General features: G+C 40.3%; 2 protein-coding genes across 18 annotated transcripts in view; both read left to right on the forward strand.

The window, feature by feature from the left end:
• The window catches only part of LOC129829646 (histone lysine demethylase PHF8-like), a 36,204-nt gene extending 32,594 nt beyond the window's left edge, over positions 1 to 3,610 (forward strand). For both annotated transcript variants that reach the window (XM_055891463.1, XM_055891464.1), the window contains exon 21: positions 168 to 3,610. In XM_055891463.1, the coding sequence (XP_055747438.1) occupies positions 168 to 256 (89 nt within the window). In that variant the 3' untranslated portion in view covers positions 257 to 3,610. The remainder of the gene's footprint in view (positions 1 to 167) is intronic.
• A 12,205-nt stretch (positions 3,611 to 15,815) lies between these two features.
• LOC129829647 (E3 ubiquitin-protein ligase HUWE1-like) overlaps positions 15,816 to 19,405 on the forward strand; it is a 76,481-nt gene continuing 72,891 nt past the window's right edge. For 14 of the 16 annotated variants that reach the window (XM_055891476.1, XM_055891465.1, XM_055891484.1 and 11 more), the window contains exons 1-2: positions 15,816 to 16,198; positions 17,421 to 17,506. The gene's annotated coding sequence lies outside the window, so the exon portion shown is untranslated. Of the gene's footprint in view, positions 16,199 to 16,825; positions 16,905 to 17,420; positions 17,507 to 19,405 lie in introns of all 16 variants that reach the window. The other 2 variants (XM_055891466.1, XM_055891467.1) reach the window with 2 other exon arrangements.

Consider the following 19,405-nt stretch of genomic DNA (forward strand, 5'->3'; position numbering starts at 1 on the left):
TTCAAAGCATTTTGCAATGGAAAATGATTATTACATGTCCAGATAGTCCCTCCCTGTATGTCTGTTTTCTTCCATTTGGTGCCTAATGAACAAGACCCTGCACATTGACATTCACAAATGTGACAAAATATTTTCTTACCCATTGCCTCCTCCTTCCTTCATCTCAGGGAAACGTCCAAAGAAAGGACTTGCAACAGCAAAACAGAGACTAGGAAAGATTCTGAAAATACACCGCAATGGGAAGCTTCTCCTGTGAGAGATGGATGGAGAAAGATTTTTAGGAATGATTCTCGGAGGAAAGATGGATGTAATTTTAAAGATAACTTGAAGGACGTGACTGCTTTAAGAGACTGTTTATTTTTTGTTCTATAATTCAACTTTTGTTCATCTGGTGTCCTCACCTAAACCTGTCATCCACTCATGTTCCACCCTATACCCCTTCCCAGTCCCCTTTAATGATCAATCATTGCTTGAATCTATATAGCGCTTTTCTAGCGCTGAAATATTCACATTCTGCTTTGGCACTCTGCTTTCACATTTGGGATTATTCATACCTTCATATGAATATATTGAGAAGCATCTCAACATTTAGTTGGTCATGCACCGCTCAGATTAATGGAAAACATATGGTCAATTAATTGATCTGTCTAATCATCAATCAAACCATTTAATTTACATGAAGGAATCATGTATTTATCAAATTGGCAATGAAAAATGTCTGAAATCTATTTTAGTTGATAAGTGATATGACCCATTATTCATTTGACGTGGGTCTACTTTGTGTGCACAAGCGCACATGCTTGAAGGCAACGGGGTGAATGTTTTAAATGGAAAATAATGTATTTCCTGACAATTCAGTCAAATGGGATTTTGAGTTAGTTTTTAGTTTGATATTGACTAATTTAGTTTGGGATTATTTATTTTCAAATAGCTTTTATATTTATTTTGTGTTAATCGGAATGCTTGCCATTCCCTTTCCAGTTCTGTGTTCTCACCTCACTTTCAACACCTCAAGTTTGCTCCATCTTTTGTATTTATTTGACTAATCTAGGTTATCCCTTTTATTCACCACCTGGGGTTTTCTTTTTTTCCCATGTACATAGCAACCAAAGCTTTTTAAAGGCACAGTGCAGTCAAACATGTATTTTTTCCTGTTTTGTATATATATTTTCACACTGAGGTTGGAATAATATTGTGAAAATTATGATTATTCCCTTTTAGTGTACAACCTGTTTGAAAAGTCCACCTGGAATTTCAGCCTGTTTTAGTCGGATGGAGTATTGGTCTGCCTGGTGACTAAATTAGTTAATGGACCAATAAGAAAGAGTTCCAAACCTCTGCCAATAACAGCTAGTTTTCGGTTTTCCCCTCCCCACTCAGACCACTCCCAGACAGTCCTAGCAAAATTGTTACTTGAGAAATTGCTCTTTTGCTAATTTTTTTTAAATTAAAAACGTATTTTTGTACAACAAAAAAAAACAGCACCATAAGGTACTTAATTGTTTCCCAGAAAATATTTTATATTGAGATAACAGCAACATTGGACCTTTTTGAATTATGTGAAACCTGTCACCAGAATTTCTGCATATATGTCAAGAGATTTTACTTGTGTTTTTGATTCTATTCATTTAACAGATTGGTAACTAGGCTACATTTAACTCACATCTGGATTAAGTTGTGTTTTTAGATGTATATATTTTTGAATTGATATAGCCATCCGGTTCATTAGTACTGTTATGACATGAACAGTCTGGTTCCTAATAATTTTCCAATCCACCATGGTTTGTATTCAAGTATTTAGTATTATACACTTGAGCCAGCAGTTGTAGAATGCATCCCAAATGGTTCCCTATTCTCTAGTGCACTATTTTTGACCAGGGCCCATTTTGAGTAGCATACCATTTCAGGAATAGGGTGCTGTTTGGGACGGAGACGTAGAATGTGTTTTATTTAAAGAACGTGCTACACATTTAGACATGCAGAGTTGTAGTTTTATCTAAGGATATTGAAGTCGGGAAGCTATGGATTTGATAATGATTCCAAAATGTACATAATTGTTGGAATTTTGTTTTTATATAGTTCAAAGGAAGTATGTTATTTCTTAACATACCTTGTATAAAATACATGTAATTTGGAGAACTGTATGCAATAGTCTAATGTATTGTTTTTTTTTACATTTGTATGCAGTAATAATTGTCATTCTGTTTAGTTAGTTGTGTTATAATTAAGCAGTAAGGCCCGAGGGGGTGTTGTATATGGCCAATAAACCACTGCAAAGGGCTGTTCTTAAGCATGACACGACGTGGAGTAGCCGCGGTATATTGGCCATATACTACAAACCCACAAGGTGCCTTATTGCTATTATAAACTGGTTACCAATGTAATTAGAGCACTAAAAATACATGTTTTGTCATACCTGTGGTATACGGTCTGATATACCATGGCTGTCAGAAAATCAGCATTCAGGACTCGAACCACCCAATTTATAATGGCAGTAAGGCACCTCGGGGGGTGTGGTGTATATGGCCAATATACCATGACTAAGGGATGTTCTTCTGCACGACGCAGCCGTGTGTCCACAGCCCTTAGCCGTAGTACATTGGCCATATACCATAAATGCCTGAGGTGCCTTATTGCTATTATAAACAGGTTACCAACGTAATTAGAACAGTAAAAAGTTATTAGAACAGTAAAAAGAAATCTTTACATTTTTTTGTCATACCTGTGGTATAGTCTGATATACCTTGGCTTTCAGCCAATCCGTATTTAGGGCTGGAACCACCCAGTTTATAATGAAGTTTGTTCTCAGTAGCTCTGCTCTTATTGTTTGATTTGTTTCCCTTTATGTTATCATTTAGTATTAATAATATTTACTCTTGTCAATGTATTTGTTAGATGTGAAAAGCATTGACCTGGAGGAGATATACTTTCCTTTCTTTATTATTTGTGTGGCCTGCAGTTTTTCACCAGTACCCAAAAGGCCCTGTACTCACTCATGTTGTACAACGCATTTAACAGAATGGTTGTGTGATATACAACAGAGTTTGTCTGTACAAAGTTTCTCCACATCACTTCTGTAACCATTTTTGTGCTAAAAAAAAACATTTGTTGTACCACAACAGTTGTGTGAAACGTGTTGTACATAATTTGTACAACCTGAGTATACAAGACCAAATAGTGCAACCTGTTAGTGGGCCAGTAGTGTTACATTGTTTTGTTTTACTACTCTTTTCTCTGCAGTTGACCCCTGTCTTAAACCATACCTGGGTTAAAATACTATTTGAAATCATTCAAAATCCTTTAGCTGTGCTCGATTGAGCTTGCCTGTTGCAATGAAACCAATAGAAGTCCCAATAGTGGAAACCCTTCCCGAACCCACTCCAGGCAGGCTAAAGCAAACGCTTAAAGTATTTGAAACATTAGAAATAGTGTTTCAACTCAGATCTGTCTTCTATCAGTTTAAAAGCTTCATAGCTGGACAGATGGTGGCGACACTGAAACGCACATCAATCTCAACTGTATGTTCAAGATGAATGGTTCTGACTGCTATTATTGTAATGATATTAAAACAAGGAACATTTTGCATTGTATTAAACACACCAATACTTTACATGTATATGGACGTACATTTTTTTCCTGCTCATAGCATTTCTACCAAGGACTTTCAGAGGATATGTCTGCACCATCCCTTATTCTTTGTCATTGCAAGGAAGGCATTTGATTATTATAATTTTTTTAAATAAGTATATAACTGAGCCATTGCTATTTTATATTGCGATGGTTTATTATAGTGTGGATCACAGTTTCTCTCAGGGTTTTATTTTGTATCTATTGATTTTGTATCTATATTGTGCTTATTAGGTCATGGTGATAGTTACATTTACACAATCTCAACCACATTTGAACATTATTTCAATAGCATTTGTATTCCATGTACTGAATTAAATGTCAGGTGATTATCAATCTGGTTTTCAGAGAGCTTGAATTTTCATATTAAGCGGAATTAAATTATATACTTTCAAAGCTCAGTCGTATGTTTCCATGTGATTGTCTGACTCATTTCATAATTATTGAGGAATTGTTTCTAAGACCGGTCTCAAGTTGGCAACACAGGGGCTGCTGGGCTCATATTCACAAAGTGTGCTGATTAAGTCCCTCCTATCCATATAATTTTATCTAAAAGGCTAAACTGATCCTGTACCAGCACTAAGGTACCATTTCCTGTTGTTGTGCCCTTGAGCAAGGGACTTAATCCCTAAACTGCTCTCCATCCAGAGGTGCTGCTCTGTGGCTGACCATGTAAGTCTTAATGTGTTTGTGTCTCACAAGATGGGCAATAAAGTAACTATTCAATAGTTAAGGCCCAATGCAGTCATAAATTAGATTTTACAGTTTCTTCAGAAAGTATTCATACTCCTTGATTTATTCCATTTTTTTTTGTTACAGCCTGAATTCAAAATGGATTAAATAGTTGTCTTTTCTCTCACCCATCTACACATGAAAGAATGTCAATTTACAAAATTTGACATACAGGGTAGGCTGTAAAACAACAAAACGCAGAAAAAGTCAAGGGGTGTGAATACTTTCTGAAGGCCCTGTGTTTATATTTCCATACTATGAGGTTGGAATAATCCTGTGAATTAATGAAAATTATGATAATGCCCTTTTAATATAAGAGCTGTTTAAAAAGATCGCCTGATATTTCGGCCTCTTTTGGTGGGGAGATTTGGTTAAAAAAAAATGCGTTGCAAACATTTTCATGCGAACATGATAAAATCTGCAGAAATAAAAGATGCGCATGTTCCATCAATTTCACTTGTTGCGGAGAAAAGTCTGTGCGTGAAGAAGTAGGGAAGCACAACTTTTGCGGTTAAATTCCCATGTACCAAATAAAAAATACAAGTTTTTACTCTACTGATGGTTTACAAGTTAACTCCACTATTTAAATCTATTTAGTCCTACCTAGGGTTGCACATTTTGGGGAATATTCAGAGATGGAAACGTTCAGTGGGAATTAACAATAATATATGCAAATTAATATTAATATCATTTAAATATAGATTATTTTTGCATTGGATATATTTATCATATGGAGGCAGAAACATAAACCTTTTTATAAGTAGACATAATTGCAAATGATTAAATCCTTCCAATAGAAATTTAAAAAACAATTTAGTTACGAATTTAACTTTAATTAAATGAGTTGACTCTTCACATGGGATGATTTAACTGAACAACAAAAGAAAGGGAATATTGAATGATCCCCAATGATCCATCGCATCTCCCAAAAACATTTTTCAACAGACATCTGTAAAATGGAACCAATATACACAGGCAGTTAGGAAAGCAAAGGCTAGCTTTTTCAAACAGAAATTTGCATCCTGTAGCACAGACTCAAAAGTTCTGGGACACTGTAAAGTCCAGAGAATAAGAGTACCTCCTCCCAGCTGCCCACTGCACTGAAGCTAGGAAACACTGTCACCACCGATAAATCTACGATCATTGAGAATTTCAATAAGCATTTTTCTACAACTGGACATGCTTTCCACCTGGCTACCCCTACCCCGGTCAACAGCCCTGTACCCCCCACAGCAACTTGCCCAAGCCTCCCCATTTCTCCTTCTCCCAAATCCAGATAGCTGATGTTCTGAATGAGCTGCAAAATCTGGACCCCTACAAATCAGCTGGGCTAGACAATCTGGACCCTCTCTTTCTCAAATGATCTGCCAAAATTATTGCAACGCCTATTACTAGCCTGTTCAATCTCTCTTTTGTATCGTCTGAGATCCCCAAAGATTGGAATGCTGCCGCGGTCATCCCCCTCTTCAAAGGGGGAGACACTCTAGACCCAAACTGCTACAGACCTATATCTATCCTACCCTGCCTTTCTAAGGTCTTCGAAAGCCAAATTAACAAACAGATCACCGACCATTTTGAATCCCACCGTACCTTCTCCGCTATGCAATCTAGTTCCGAGCTGGTCATGGGTGCACCTCAGCCACTCTCAAGGTCCTAAACGATATCATAACCGGCATCGATAAGAGACAATACTGTGCAGCTCTATTCATCGACCTGGCCAAGGCTTTCGACTCTGTCAATCACCACATTCTTATCGGCAAACTCAACAGCCTTGGTTTCTCAAATGATTGCCTCGCCTGGTTCACCAACTACTTCTCAGATAGAGTTCAGTGTGTCAAATCGGTGGGCCTGTTGTCCGGACCTCTGGCATGTCTCTATGGGGGTGCCACAGGGTTCAATCCTTGGGCCGACTCTGTATACATCAATGATGTCACTCTTGCTGCTGGTGATTCTCTGATCCAACTCTACGCAGACGACACCATTCTGTATACTTCTGGCCCTTCTTTGGACACTGTGTAAACTAACCTCCAGACGAGCTTCAATGCCATACAACACTCCTTCAGTGGCCTCCAACTGCTCTTAAATGCAAGTAAAACTAAATGCATGCCTTTCAACTGATCGCTGTCCACACCTGCTCACCTGTCCAGCATCACTACTCTGGACGGTTCTGGCTTAGAATATGTGGACAACTACAAATACCTAGGTGTCTGGTTAGACTGTAAACTCTCCTTCCAAACTCACATAAAGCATCTCCAATCCAAAATTAAATCTAGAATCGGCTTCCTATTTCTCAAAAGCATCCTTCACTCATGCTGCCAAACATACCCTCGTAAAACTGACTGTCCTACCAATCCTTGACTTCAGCGATGTCATTTACAAAATAGCCTCCAACACTCTAATCAGCAAATTGGATGCAGTCTATCACAGTGCCATCCCTTTTGTCACCAAAGCCCCATACACTACCTACCACTGCGACCTGTATGCTCTCGTTGGCTGCCCTCGCTTCATATTCGTCGCCAAACCCACTGGCTCCAGGTCATCTCTAAGTCTTTGCTAGGTAAAGCCTCGCCTTATCTCAGCTCACTGGTCACCATAGTAGCACCCACATGTAGCACGCGCTCCAGCAGGTATATTTCACTGGTCACCCCCAAAGCCAATTCATCCTTTGGGCCGCCTTTCCTTCCAGTTCTCTGCTGCCAATGACTGGAACAAACTGTAAAAATCACTGAAGCTGGAGACTCATATCTCCCTCACTAGCTTTAAGCACCAGCTGTCAGAGCAGCTCACAGATCACCCATCTGTAAATAGCCCATCCAACTACCTCATCCCCATACTGTTATTTCTTTTATTTTAATTTAGCTCCATTGCACCCCAGTATCTTTACTTGCACATTCATCACTCTAGTGTTTAATTGCTATATTGTAATTATTTCGCCAATATGGCCTATTTATTGCCTTACCTCCCTTATCCTATCTCATTTGCACACACTGTATATAGACTTTTTCTATTGTATTATTGACTGTATGTTTGTTTATTCCATGTACAACTCTGTGTTGTTTTTTGTGTCGCACTGCTTTGCTTTATCTTGGCCAGGTCGCAGTTGTAAATTTACATTTACATTTAAGTCATTTAGCAGACGCTCTTATCCAGAGCGACTTACACGAGAACTTGTTCTCAACTGGCCAACGTGGTTAAATAAAGGTGAAAAAAATGATAGTCTAGAAACTAAAGCTTTGGTTGCCTTCCTCTCAGGCTTCCATGTCTTCTTCCTGGACCTCCTCAATGTCCATCTCTTGAACATATGACTCTGATGCCTCATCCTCACTGTCACTTTCCAACCTTGTTGAGTATGGCTCGTTGTCAGCCTCAAAAAGCCTCAAATTTGCCCGGATGGCCACCAATTTTTCAACTTTTGTATTGGCCCTTGTATTGGTCAGCCTGTTGCGTGCTTTGGTGTGTGTGTTCCCAAACAAGGACCAGTTGCGCTCTGAGGCGGTTGATGTTGGTGGGATTTGGAGGATGATGCAGGCAACAGAAGAAAGAGCCTCAGATCCACAAAGTCCCTTCCACCAGGTGGCTGATGAGATATGTTGGCACGACTGCCACATTGCATCTCCATCCCAAAGCCCTTGCTTGGAAGTGTACTTCGCCAGACTGCTAAGAACCTTGCCCTCATCCAGGCCAAGGTGGCGAGACACGGTAGTGATGACACCATAGGCCTTGTTGATCTCTGCACCAGACAGGATGCTCTTGCCAGCATACTTGGGGTCCAACATGTACACTGCAGCATGCATGGCCTTCAGGCAGAAATCTTCACACTTTTTGATGTATTTCAGAACTGCAGTTTCCTCTGCTTGGAGCAACAGTGAAGTGTGCAGGGCAGTACGGATTTCTTCTCTTACATCTGCAAGCAGAGTCTGAACATCAGACGGGATGGCATTGTCTCCCTCAATCCGTGCAATGGCTACTGCTATAGGTTTCAGGAGTTTCAGGCTGCTTACCACTCTCTCCCAAAATATATCATCCAGGAGGATCCTCTTGATGGGGCTGTCCATATCAGCAGACTATGATATGGCCATTTCTTGGAGAGACTCCTTCCCCTCCAGGAGACTGTCAAACATGATGACAACATTACCCCAAAGGGTGTTGCTAGGCAGCTTCAATGTGGTGCTCTTATTCTTCTCAATTTGATTGCTGCTATAACTTGATGACCCTTCACATACCTAACCATTTCCTTGGCTCTCTTGTAGAGTGTATCCATTGTTTTCAGTGCCATTATGTTCTTGAGGAGCAGATTCAATGCATGAGCAGCACAGCCAATGGGTGTGATGTGAGGGTAGGACTCCTCCACTTTAGACCAAACAGACTTCATGTTCGCAGCATTGTCTGTCACCAGTGCAAATACCATCTGTGGTCCAAGGTCATTGATGACTGCCTTCAGCTCATCTGCAATGTAGAGACCGGTGTGTCTGTTGTCCTTTGTGTCTGTGCTCTTGCAGAAAACCGGTTGAGTGGTGGAGATGTAGTTAATTATTTCTTGCCCACGAACATTAGACCACCCGTCAGAGATTATTGCAATACAGTCTGCTTTCTCTATGATTTGCTTGACCTTCACTTGAACTCTGTTGAACTCTGGATCCAGCAAATGAGTAGATTAAGCATGTCTGGTTGGAGGGGTGTATACTGGGCAAAGAACATTCAGATATCTCTTCCCAATACACATTGCCTGTGAGCATAAGAGGTGAACCAGTTGCATACACAGCTCGAGCAAGACATTCATCAGCATTTCTCTGACTACGTTCCTCCATTGAGTCAAAAGTACCAGCCAAAAGTTTGGACACACCCACTTATCCAAGGGCTTTTCTTTATTTTTATTATTTTCAATATTGTAGAATAATAGTGAAGATGTCAAACCTATGAAATAACACATATGGAATCATGTAACAAAAAAAGTGTTAAACAAATCATTTAAAAATGATTTTAGATTTTAGTAGCACTCCCTTTGCCTTGATGACAGCTTTGCACACTCTTGGCATTCTCTCAATCAGCTTCATGAGGAATGATTTTCCAACCATCTTGAAGGCGTTCCCACATATGCTAAGCACTTGTTAGCTGCTTTTCCTTCACTCTGTGGTCAAACTGATCCCAAACCATTTCAATTGGGTTGAGGTCAGGTGATTGTGGAGGCCAGGTCATCTGATGTAGCACTCCATCACTCTCCTTCTTTGTCAAATAGCCCTTACACAGCCTGGAGGTGCGTTTGGGGTCATTGTCCTGTTGAAAAACAAACTATAGTCCCACTACACACAAACCAGATGGGATGGCGTATCGCTGTAGAATGCTGTGGTAGCCATGTTGGTTAAGTGTGCCTTGAATTCTAAATAAATCACCAACAGTGTCACCAGAAAAGCACCCCCACCTCCATGCTTCACGGTGGGAACCACACATCATCATCTGTTCTCCTACTCTGCGTCTCACAGACACGGTGGTTGGAACCAAAAATCTCAAATTTGGATTCATCAGACCAAAGGACAGATTTCCGCCAGTCTACTGTCCATTGCTCGTGTTTCTTGGCCCAAGCATGTCTCTTATTGGTGTCCTTCAGTATTGGTTTCTTTGCAGCAATTCAACTATGAAGGCCTGATTCACGCAGTCTCTTCTGAACAGTTGATGTTGAGATGTGTATGTTACTTGAACTCTGTGAAGCATTCATTTGGGCTGCAATCTGAGGTGCAGTTAATGCTAATGAACTTATCCTCTGCAGCAGACGTAACTCTGGGTCTTCCTTTCCTATGGCGGTCCTCATGAGAGCCAGTTTCATCATAACGCTTGATGGTTTTTGCGACTGCACCTGAAGAAACTTTCAAAGTTCTTGAAATGTTCCACATTGACTGACTGACCTTCATGTCTTAAAGTAATGATGGACTGTCGTTTCTCTTTGTTTATTTGAGTTGTTCTTGTCACAATTTGGTCTTTTACGAAATAGGGCTATCTTCTGTATACCACCCCTACCTTGTCACAACACAACTGATTGGCTCAAACGCATTAAAAAGGAAAGAAATTCCACAAATTAACTTTTTTTATTTTTATATATACATTTTTGGAATTTTTATGCTTTATTGGATAGAGACAGTGGGAAAGATAGAGGAGAGAGTGTGCTGAAATTAGCAGTGGGCAGGATTCGAAGCCATGCTGCAGCTGTATATGTGCATCGGAGGCTGTGGCTTAGACCGCTAGACCACCCTAGGCTACCACAAATTAACTTTTAACAAGGCACACCTGTTAATGTCACGCCTGCCCCCGCTCCCCCTCCCTGGCGCTCAAAGGCGCCATGCTCCCCAGCATTACGCACTCCTGCCACCATCCTTACGCACAACTGCCTTCCCTAATTCCCTCCTTAATTGTTGTGTCGTTGTTTACCCGTGTGCTGACGCTGTTCCTGTCTCGATACCTGTCTGTTCCTGAATAAATGTTGACTCCCCGTACCTGCTTCTCCTCTCCAGCATCGTTCATTACAGTTAATTGAAATGCCTACCAGGTGACTACCTCATGAAGCTGCTTGAGAGAATGCCAAGAGTGTGCAAAGTTATCATCAATGCAAGGGTTGACTACTTTGAAAAATATCAAATATATTTAGATTAGTTTAACACTTTTTTGGTTACTACATGATTCCATAAGTGTTATTTCATAGTGTTGATGTCTTCACTATTATTCTACAATGTAGAAAATAGTAAAAATAAAGAAAAACCCTTGAATGAGTGGGTGTGTCCAAACTTTTAACTGGTACTGTACAGGTAGGAGTAAAGTGACTATGCATAGATAATAAACAGTGAGTAGCAGTAGTAGCAGGGGGGGGTCAATGCAAATAGTCCAGGTAGCCATTTGATTAATTGCTCAGTAGTCTTATGGCTTGGGGGTAGAAGCTGTTAAGGAGCCTTTTGGACCTAGATTTGGCACTCTGGTACCACTTGCCGTGCTGTAGCAGAGAGAACAGTCTATGACTTGGGTGGCAGGAGTTTTTGAAAAAATGTTGGGCCTTCCTCTAAAACCGCGTAGTATATTGGTCATGGATGGCACTACCCTCTATACCCTCTGCATCACCTCACGGTCGGATGCCACGCAGTTGCCATACCAGGCGGTGATGCAAGCAGTCAGGATGCTCTCGATGGTGCAGCTGTATAACTTTTTGAGGATCTGGAGACCCATGCCAAATCTTTTCAGTCTCTTGAGGTGGAATAGGAGTTGTCGTGCCCTCTTCACAACTGTCTTGGTGTGTTTGAACCATGATAGTTTGTCGGTGATGTGGACACCAAGGAACTTGAAGCTCTCGACCCGCTCCACTGCAGTCCCGTCGATGATAATGGGGGCCTGTTCGGCCCGCCTTTTCCTGTAGTCCACGATCAGCTCCTTTGTCTTGCTCACATTGAGAGAGAGGTTGTTGTTCTGGCACCACACTGCCAGGTATCTGACCTCCTCCCTATAGACTGTCTCGTCATTGTCGGTGATCAGGCCTACCACCGTTGTGTTATCAGCAAACTTAATGATGGTGTTGGAGTCGTGCTTGGTCCCAGCGTTGAGGATCAGCGTGGCAGATGTGTTGTTGCCTACTCTTACCACCTGGCGGCGGCAAGATACATACTGACAAGATACAAGTTTCTCTGCCCAACAAATGGGAGTCATTGTCCACAAAGCGGCACAGCAGGCTGTCTCATTCCCCCCTATCCTTTCTTTGGATTGGTGGATACATCTCATTATTGTAATCCTTTTTTCAATATTTGATGAGGGTTGTTGATGTCAACCGCCTGTGTTCAATGGAGAGAGATGCTATGCTACTAGCCTCATGCCATGAATACGCATAGCCATCTCGAGACAACTCCGATATAAAGTGTTTTTTCTCAAAGTTGCCCGGATGTCACGTGTCCTACTTATATCATCAGTACACTTGTAACAATTTATGCATTACAAAACGTATATGTAATCAAATAAACACATAACACATTTTTTTGTTTACCAAATTCGACTCTCTCATTGACTTCTATACAAAAACTCCTTGCTTGGTGGGCGAAACAACAACAAAAACGTCACCTGCTGGAGGGAGACAGATTTTCAGCCAAGTTGGGCCCCTTTCTTCCACTTTCTTTCTGGGTTGACTCTCTCAGGCGGGATGAAAATGACAACATCGACCATGATCCTTTACTAGTTACGGCCACTTCCACCATGATCCTTAGCGATTTTTTGGTGCCATTCAGCCCCATTCAGCAATATGGCACGCTTCAAATTCAAATACTTCCGGCTTCATTCACCATCAGGAGTTTTCCATAGGAATACGTAGATGACGTCAGCGCTATCACTCTCTACTAGTTTTAATGTCTATGAATAGAAGCTGGTGATGACCGAGTGCCCTCCCCACCACTGGATTGCCACAAACAACGATTTATATGAATGGACAAAGCCATCAATCACATGACACCATTCATTCCTATGTGAAGACTCATTGAAGCCAAATTAAGTCGGTTAAGATGGCATCTCGAGGACACATAACATCAGAGTTTCTAAACCAAGAGGCGCAACATCACGAGACTTCCGGGAATACTTGCAAAACAGACTAAGCAGACCAGGTCTGAGAAGTCAATAATATGCATTTTAAATCATTCCTTGGTTGTTAGTTCTGTTGAACTAACAACCTTGTGAAAGTGAAAAGTTTTTCATTTTCGTCAAAAACAACTTTATATCGAAAGAGTGCATTTGATTTGATGGCTTGCACATGTGTAGTTCAGCACGAGACGGCCATTTGATGTATACAAACCCTGGATTGCTGATGCTATGGATGTCTTTTATTTAACCTTTATTTGACTTTTAATATTGTTAAGTATTTAATATTGGCACTCCCTAGTAGGAGCAATCGTTCATAGTAATGAATGGAATTCTACGCTATTTCAATTAAATCAGGGATGGGCAACTGGCGGCCTGTGGACCATATATATATATATATATATATATATATATATACAGTGTGTTTTCTCGTTGTTGGGGGAACTCAGTCAGGGTCTCAACTTACTTTCAGAATAATGGAATACACAAGGTGCAATTTCGAAATTTGGTTGTGCATCAACAGTCACTCAATTAGCCCATGTCACCTAAAATGTATTAGATTTGTAATGTATCTAGCAGCCAGCTATCTAAACTTATAGTAAGCATGGTTGAATTACTAACTGGGGTGGTGCCCATTGACCATCAGTTATCATATTAAGAACTGCAAACATTTGCCTCCACCCTATGGCAAAATGAGTAGAATTGTAGTAAATTAGCTGTAAAACTATACATTTTTCTCTCCACCCAATGGCAAAATGAGTAGAATTGCATGAAATGAGCTATACAATTTCAATATCGTCTCTCCGCCCAATAGCAAAATGTGTAGAATTGCAGCAAACTTGCTTCAAAACTGCAACATTTTCTCTACATCCAAGGCAAAATGCACAGAATTGCAGGAAATTAACTTTAAAACAGACCCACAAGCCACTGCGCTGAAACATGCCAAGTTCTGTTTTTTTGTGGCCCTCACCCCCATCAAAGTTGCCCATCCCTGAAATAAATGTTTCAAGTACAAAATTACATGTATTTAAGTATTGTGTAGTGGGGACAGTAATAGTAAAAAAAATACTTTCAGGAAAAAAATATGTTTTTTCCGTTTTCATTTTTATGTTTAGCCTACATAATATAATTTTAAAGTATGCATTAGGATGTATGTAATAGAACAAACGTGTCAAAAACGAATGTAGAATGAGTGTCAGGATGGCTGCGCGGTGGCTTCAATACAGCGCCTTCTGTTAGTCGTCCAAGGTTTTTACACATCATTGGTTTAGCTAGCCAACGTCGCCATGAATTTGCCACAGACAATGACCCAGATACTTCACCAGATGTATAAATGTGAAGCATCCGGTTGGCGTTATCACTAACTACCAAATATGGTGATGGGAGGAAGCCCAGCGGCCGACAAGTGGTAGAATACGGAGCGAGTTGGATTTTGGCCGACATTCTGCTAATTTTCTCATCGATGAAACATGTGATCTCCATACAGTTTTCTGTTTCCAACACTACAATATGTAACAAACAGAGTGGACTGCGCTTTGTAGACTTCATCCTTCTCCCCCCCAAAAAAGAAAAAAAAGCGTTGTTTAGGAGTGGAAGGGAGAATTTAGTTAACGCTCACACCCGCTTCACAAAGTAGGCGTTCCCTAACGGAAATATGCAAATAAATGCTAGAATGCGCCTATAGGTTCTCATTAGATAGTGCTTGCCTATGCCGACCTCCTTGCTTGTTCTGCACACTATGATTAATTTACTCCCATTGGAAACGACAGGCTCTGGTCTATCTTGGGTTAGTTATAAAAAATCTTTGACATCGCGTACACGTGTGATCAGGGATTTCTATTGGAGAAGCAGTTTCTACCACTCTTCATACTGTACTGTCTTTGATAACATGCACAGTTTAATGAACATTGGAGCACTCGGGATCCCATCACAATCAGCCTTGATCGGGAGTCCCATAGGGCGGCGCACAATTGGCCAAGCGTCGTCTGGGTTAGGGGAGGGTTTGGCCGGGGTAGGCCGTCATTGTAAATAAGATTTTGTTAACTGACTTGCCTAGTTAAAAAATAATAATAATTAAAAGCACAAGGGCGATGCGCACAAGTTGGTGGCAGAACAAAAGGGAGTTCTTATAGAACGGCAGCAAAAAAAGTCTCTATTTAAATGTTGCTTATGAGTGCATTTCCCACAAATGTTGAATTATAATTTGATTTTAAGCCTCCGAAATGTTTGTGTCATCATCGAAAATCAACTGCATTACACTTAAAAAACACTTAAACTTCAACCAGTAAAATGGCTCTTTGGCTAGCTTTTGCTACTGCCTATATCAATGATCGTTAGTATTCTAGCTGACAACTGCTCCATCAAAATAGTTATTTTGAAAAGATCACAACCAAATATAATCTTAGGGACTGTTCAAGCAAGAATCAAAACATCATTGTAAGAATATGAGAACCACAAAAAGTGATTTTGTTTAGAAATAATAAAAATGTAAACCTAGGAACCTAGCCTTTGTTGGATGGGTGCAGATGGTGATGGCTTTCTTACTGTCGCCAAGAGTCGCGCGCATCTATGCGTAACGTCAGTGTGTCGTGTACTGGAAAAGGGTCTTTTGGGATTGTTAGTAGGGTAATTTAAAAAATATATTTTCCCGCTTCCATTTTCCCATGTTGTATCACAAAGTGTAATCGCTCTATATACTATAGTTCAGTTGGGGGCAGTAATGCAACATATTGGGTGCCAACCGCGGTTAAACCCCACTGAAAAAGAAGAACATGCGCAGTTTGAGCTACTCCAGGAAGTGACGTTGAAGGCTAGCTCAGTGCTGCCACCTCTCCTTGTCTAACTCAAATTGAAGGTCGACTGGGGTACTGCATGCTGCCATTAGCAACTAAATTATCCTTATAATTGTGTGTGATTTTTAAATAGTCGGTTGAAGGACATACATCTGGTGTATTAGAATCAACTATTGGTACCATGCTTGTCTTCTAAACATGTTGTTTTTTACACGAAGTTTGCCATTTTCCATTCACTATAACGGGGATCCTGTTTGCCGCTAACAATGCCTGCAGTACCGCGGTCGACCATGAACTTCCATGGCTTCAATGACATGGGGGGCAGTCGTTCTCTCCTGCAAGCTACTCGCCAGAAAGCCTCTAGCTTACGTAGGAAGCGCAGTTGTTCTCGCGAGATTCAAACCTACCCAGCTCGCTAGTGCAAGATGGAGAAGTGAAATTTACACGCATCAAAGGTAAGCAACTATATGCATATCTTCATTAACATTGGGCTCTAGTATTATTAATTTTTGAAATTAGGAGTCTTTAAAATCTGTTCATATTGGTTTGATAGTGCTAAGCAGGGGTCTGAAATGCGCGTCGTTTTAGGCTAAAATTCGGACATTCTACTGTGTGAACCGCCATTATTAATTTAGCCATGGACCATGCATACATAGTCCCACCAGAGTTTTCTCTCTGATCCCACTGAGTGAAAAACCACTGTGGCAAAGATAATTTAAATAAACTCTGTCGTTGTGGTGCGCTATACACGCGCTACAAACACACTGCAGCTTGCGTGTTTTGTGAAAAGCTAGCTAACCTACCTTGCTATGTTTCCTGCATTTTGTGTAGGGTAAAGGCATTTTACAGGCAGATGCCCTTTGCTTTGAAATGTACAATGAGTTAGTCGATTAACCATGTAAACACGAACCTCAGCGGCAGAGAATCAGATATACCGTTACGACTAACTACTACTAGTCGAGGAGCTAGTCGAGATTGCGGATGAAAGTTTAGCAGAAAACCGAGACCAATGTAAAGAGGCTAGCGAGTTACTAGGCTAGCTAGCGCTGGACATCACATTATGCCGGTATTTTGATTGACAGGTCGTTTGTTTTACGAGGAGATCCTAGAAATGGTATTCAGAATGGAGTAGAACAGCCAGCACATATTCAGTTATTACTAGTAAGTAGATTTGAAATAAAATTATATATTGTTGACATTGTGAAGTCAGTAACATTTTAGTTGTTCATATTTGATCATTAATAAGCCCAGTCTTTTTTACATTTCTCATGAGTCTTTAGATTGAGATTTCATTCAATTTCACAAACTGCCTTACAATATTTCATTTGCTTTTACATTTAGTTTTTTTAACCTGTATTTAACTAGGCAAGTCACTTATTTACAATGATGGCCTAGGAACAGTGGGTTAACTGCCTTGTTCAGGGGCAGAAAGACATATTTTTACCTTGTCAGCTTGGGGATTTGATCTAGCAACCTTTCGGCCCAACGCTCTAACCACTAGACTACCTGCTGCCCCATCTATGACAGTTCCCTCATACCCTTCAGCTTCATTTGAATAGGTAGGCCAACCATTGTCTTAGTTGTTTTTTGTTCAGCTATAGGTTTGGAATGTCCCCTCCGGAGCCCAGCTGTCTAAAAAAATAAAACATTTCGCTCAATAGATGTGCTTGTTTTTAGGCTTTCAGATTGTTTTAGGAGACCAGACAAAACTATGCTAAGGAGGAGGAAATGATGGTGGCACTAGTGAACCAAAGCAGTTTCTGGTATGTACCAACTACTGGTAGTATTGTAAACTACTATAATTTACAATAAGTATTCATCTCTTCTAACAAAGTTGTCGTTCTTCTGTCATCATTTTATTATGCTATTTATCTAACTAAAATAATTAGGGGATGAACTTGAGAATATTGTATACTTACAACGTGTTTCATTTGACTTTGAATTGTAGCTAAAAGCATTTTGGCCATCAGAAAGCCATTTGAATAGCAATACAGTCTAATTTATGTCAGACAAACAGCAGCAGATCGAGATTCTTCCAGTGATTTGCTTTTATGTATTCCACTGTCTTCGAGAGACCATTGTTTGCCTTCTGACATCCTTCTGTCACATAGTGTGGTTATCCTTCTTGCTGCAGGGTTCTAAGGAGGCTTTCACACAAAATTGGTTTGGAGTTAATTTACCCCTTTTAGTTTCGATTGTTGTGAACACTAACCGAACTATCTGCACTCCGAAGCGCACTAAACAACGCACCATGATTCTCTCAAAAAGGGTGGTCTCAGTCCGATTCCATTTGTACCGTGATGCGGTTCGCGCCAGGTGAGAACGCAGTCTGGACTAAACACAGGAAAATAACCAGAGACGAGCTATATTATTGGTTGTTTGACTGCGATCATTTGATGAAATGCATACATCATCATCATTTCATATCCCGGGGATATAGGCTACTGAATATAGCCTTTTCACCTCACAGTTAGAGCACCTATTATGCTTTTCCTGTTATTCTTGGAAGGCCAAATTAATATAAAGATTGGGATGCAAGTGATGCTTAATTTCATGATAATCATAAATGGATTTAACGTGAGCATTTTGTGCTAAATAAACTAATTACTAGCATGAACACATTAATTTGTTTAGGCCTTTTAGTTTGTTTGACATTTGGCAATGTGAAACCGACCGGACCAAATTGTGGGGAAAACATACAATGTAACAAATAATCTAACTCTGATTTGAACTATAGCTCAGAATTATGTGTGAAAACACCCTATGGTTGAGGCCAGACGGTACGTGGAGAATGGACAACATTAGAATGGATGTATTTTGGTCCATGTGTGACGTATAAAATGCCCTCTTTATTAATTGGCTGAAGGGGGGGCAATACATTCTTGGCCAATACTAATAATTGGCCAAGAATGCATATAGAGGAAACCACTGAAATTGTAAGGATATGTACCGATCATCTCAGCTGCGGCTCCCATTGTGAAAGCATTTGAAATCATGAATACAGATCAAATTAACGGGCTAGTCTGGCCTCACCTTAATGCTGCAATTGCTTTGGCAAATAGACCCAACAGTTAATTGCGTTCATCTAATACATTTTACTAGATTGGAGATGTATACATAGACAGACAGGATTTCCTGTCAAAATGCCAAAAGTATGTTTGCTCACCTGCTTGCAAAGCGATAGTGGAGACGAGTTCTGACTACGTTGGTACCTTCAGCTTATTCACAGTTTATTCAGAGGATAATATTACCCTAGTTACAGGGTGGATGGATGGTGACTTGTGTTAATAGAAGATCTATAGATACAACTCTTATGATAAAGACAATATATGCACAATTTGGTTGCTGAGATTGTGGTTGCTGGATAGGGGCTTAATAAAATGTGTCGGTACTCTATAAAAGGCAATAGGTGGTGTTTTGATTGTTACTGTTTTCAAAAAGTAATACTTGGTGTGGGGGGGGGAAATCTCCACCCAAAAGTATTTTTTTTGTACTGAGTAACACACAGGAATTCAAATCCTAAATGTTTCTGCTGTTACAATGGAAAACATTGATATATTTGTATTACCTTTTGTACAGAAACTTGCAGCAGACGTTCATATTTTGTGTGTGAATATGTTTTAGATGGATGCAGAAATGAACGCCCATCTCCTATCACAGGT

This window comes from Salvelinus fontinalis, chromosome 31 (assembly GCF_029448725.1).
Source record: "Salvelinus fontinalis isolate EN_2023a chromosome 31, ASM2944872v1, whole genome shotgun sequence".
NCBI lineage: Eukaryota > Metazoa > Chordata > Actinopteri > Salmoniformes > Salmonidae > Salvelinus > Salvelinus fontinalis.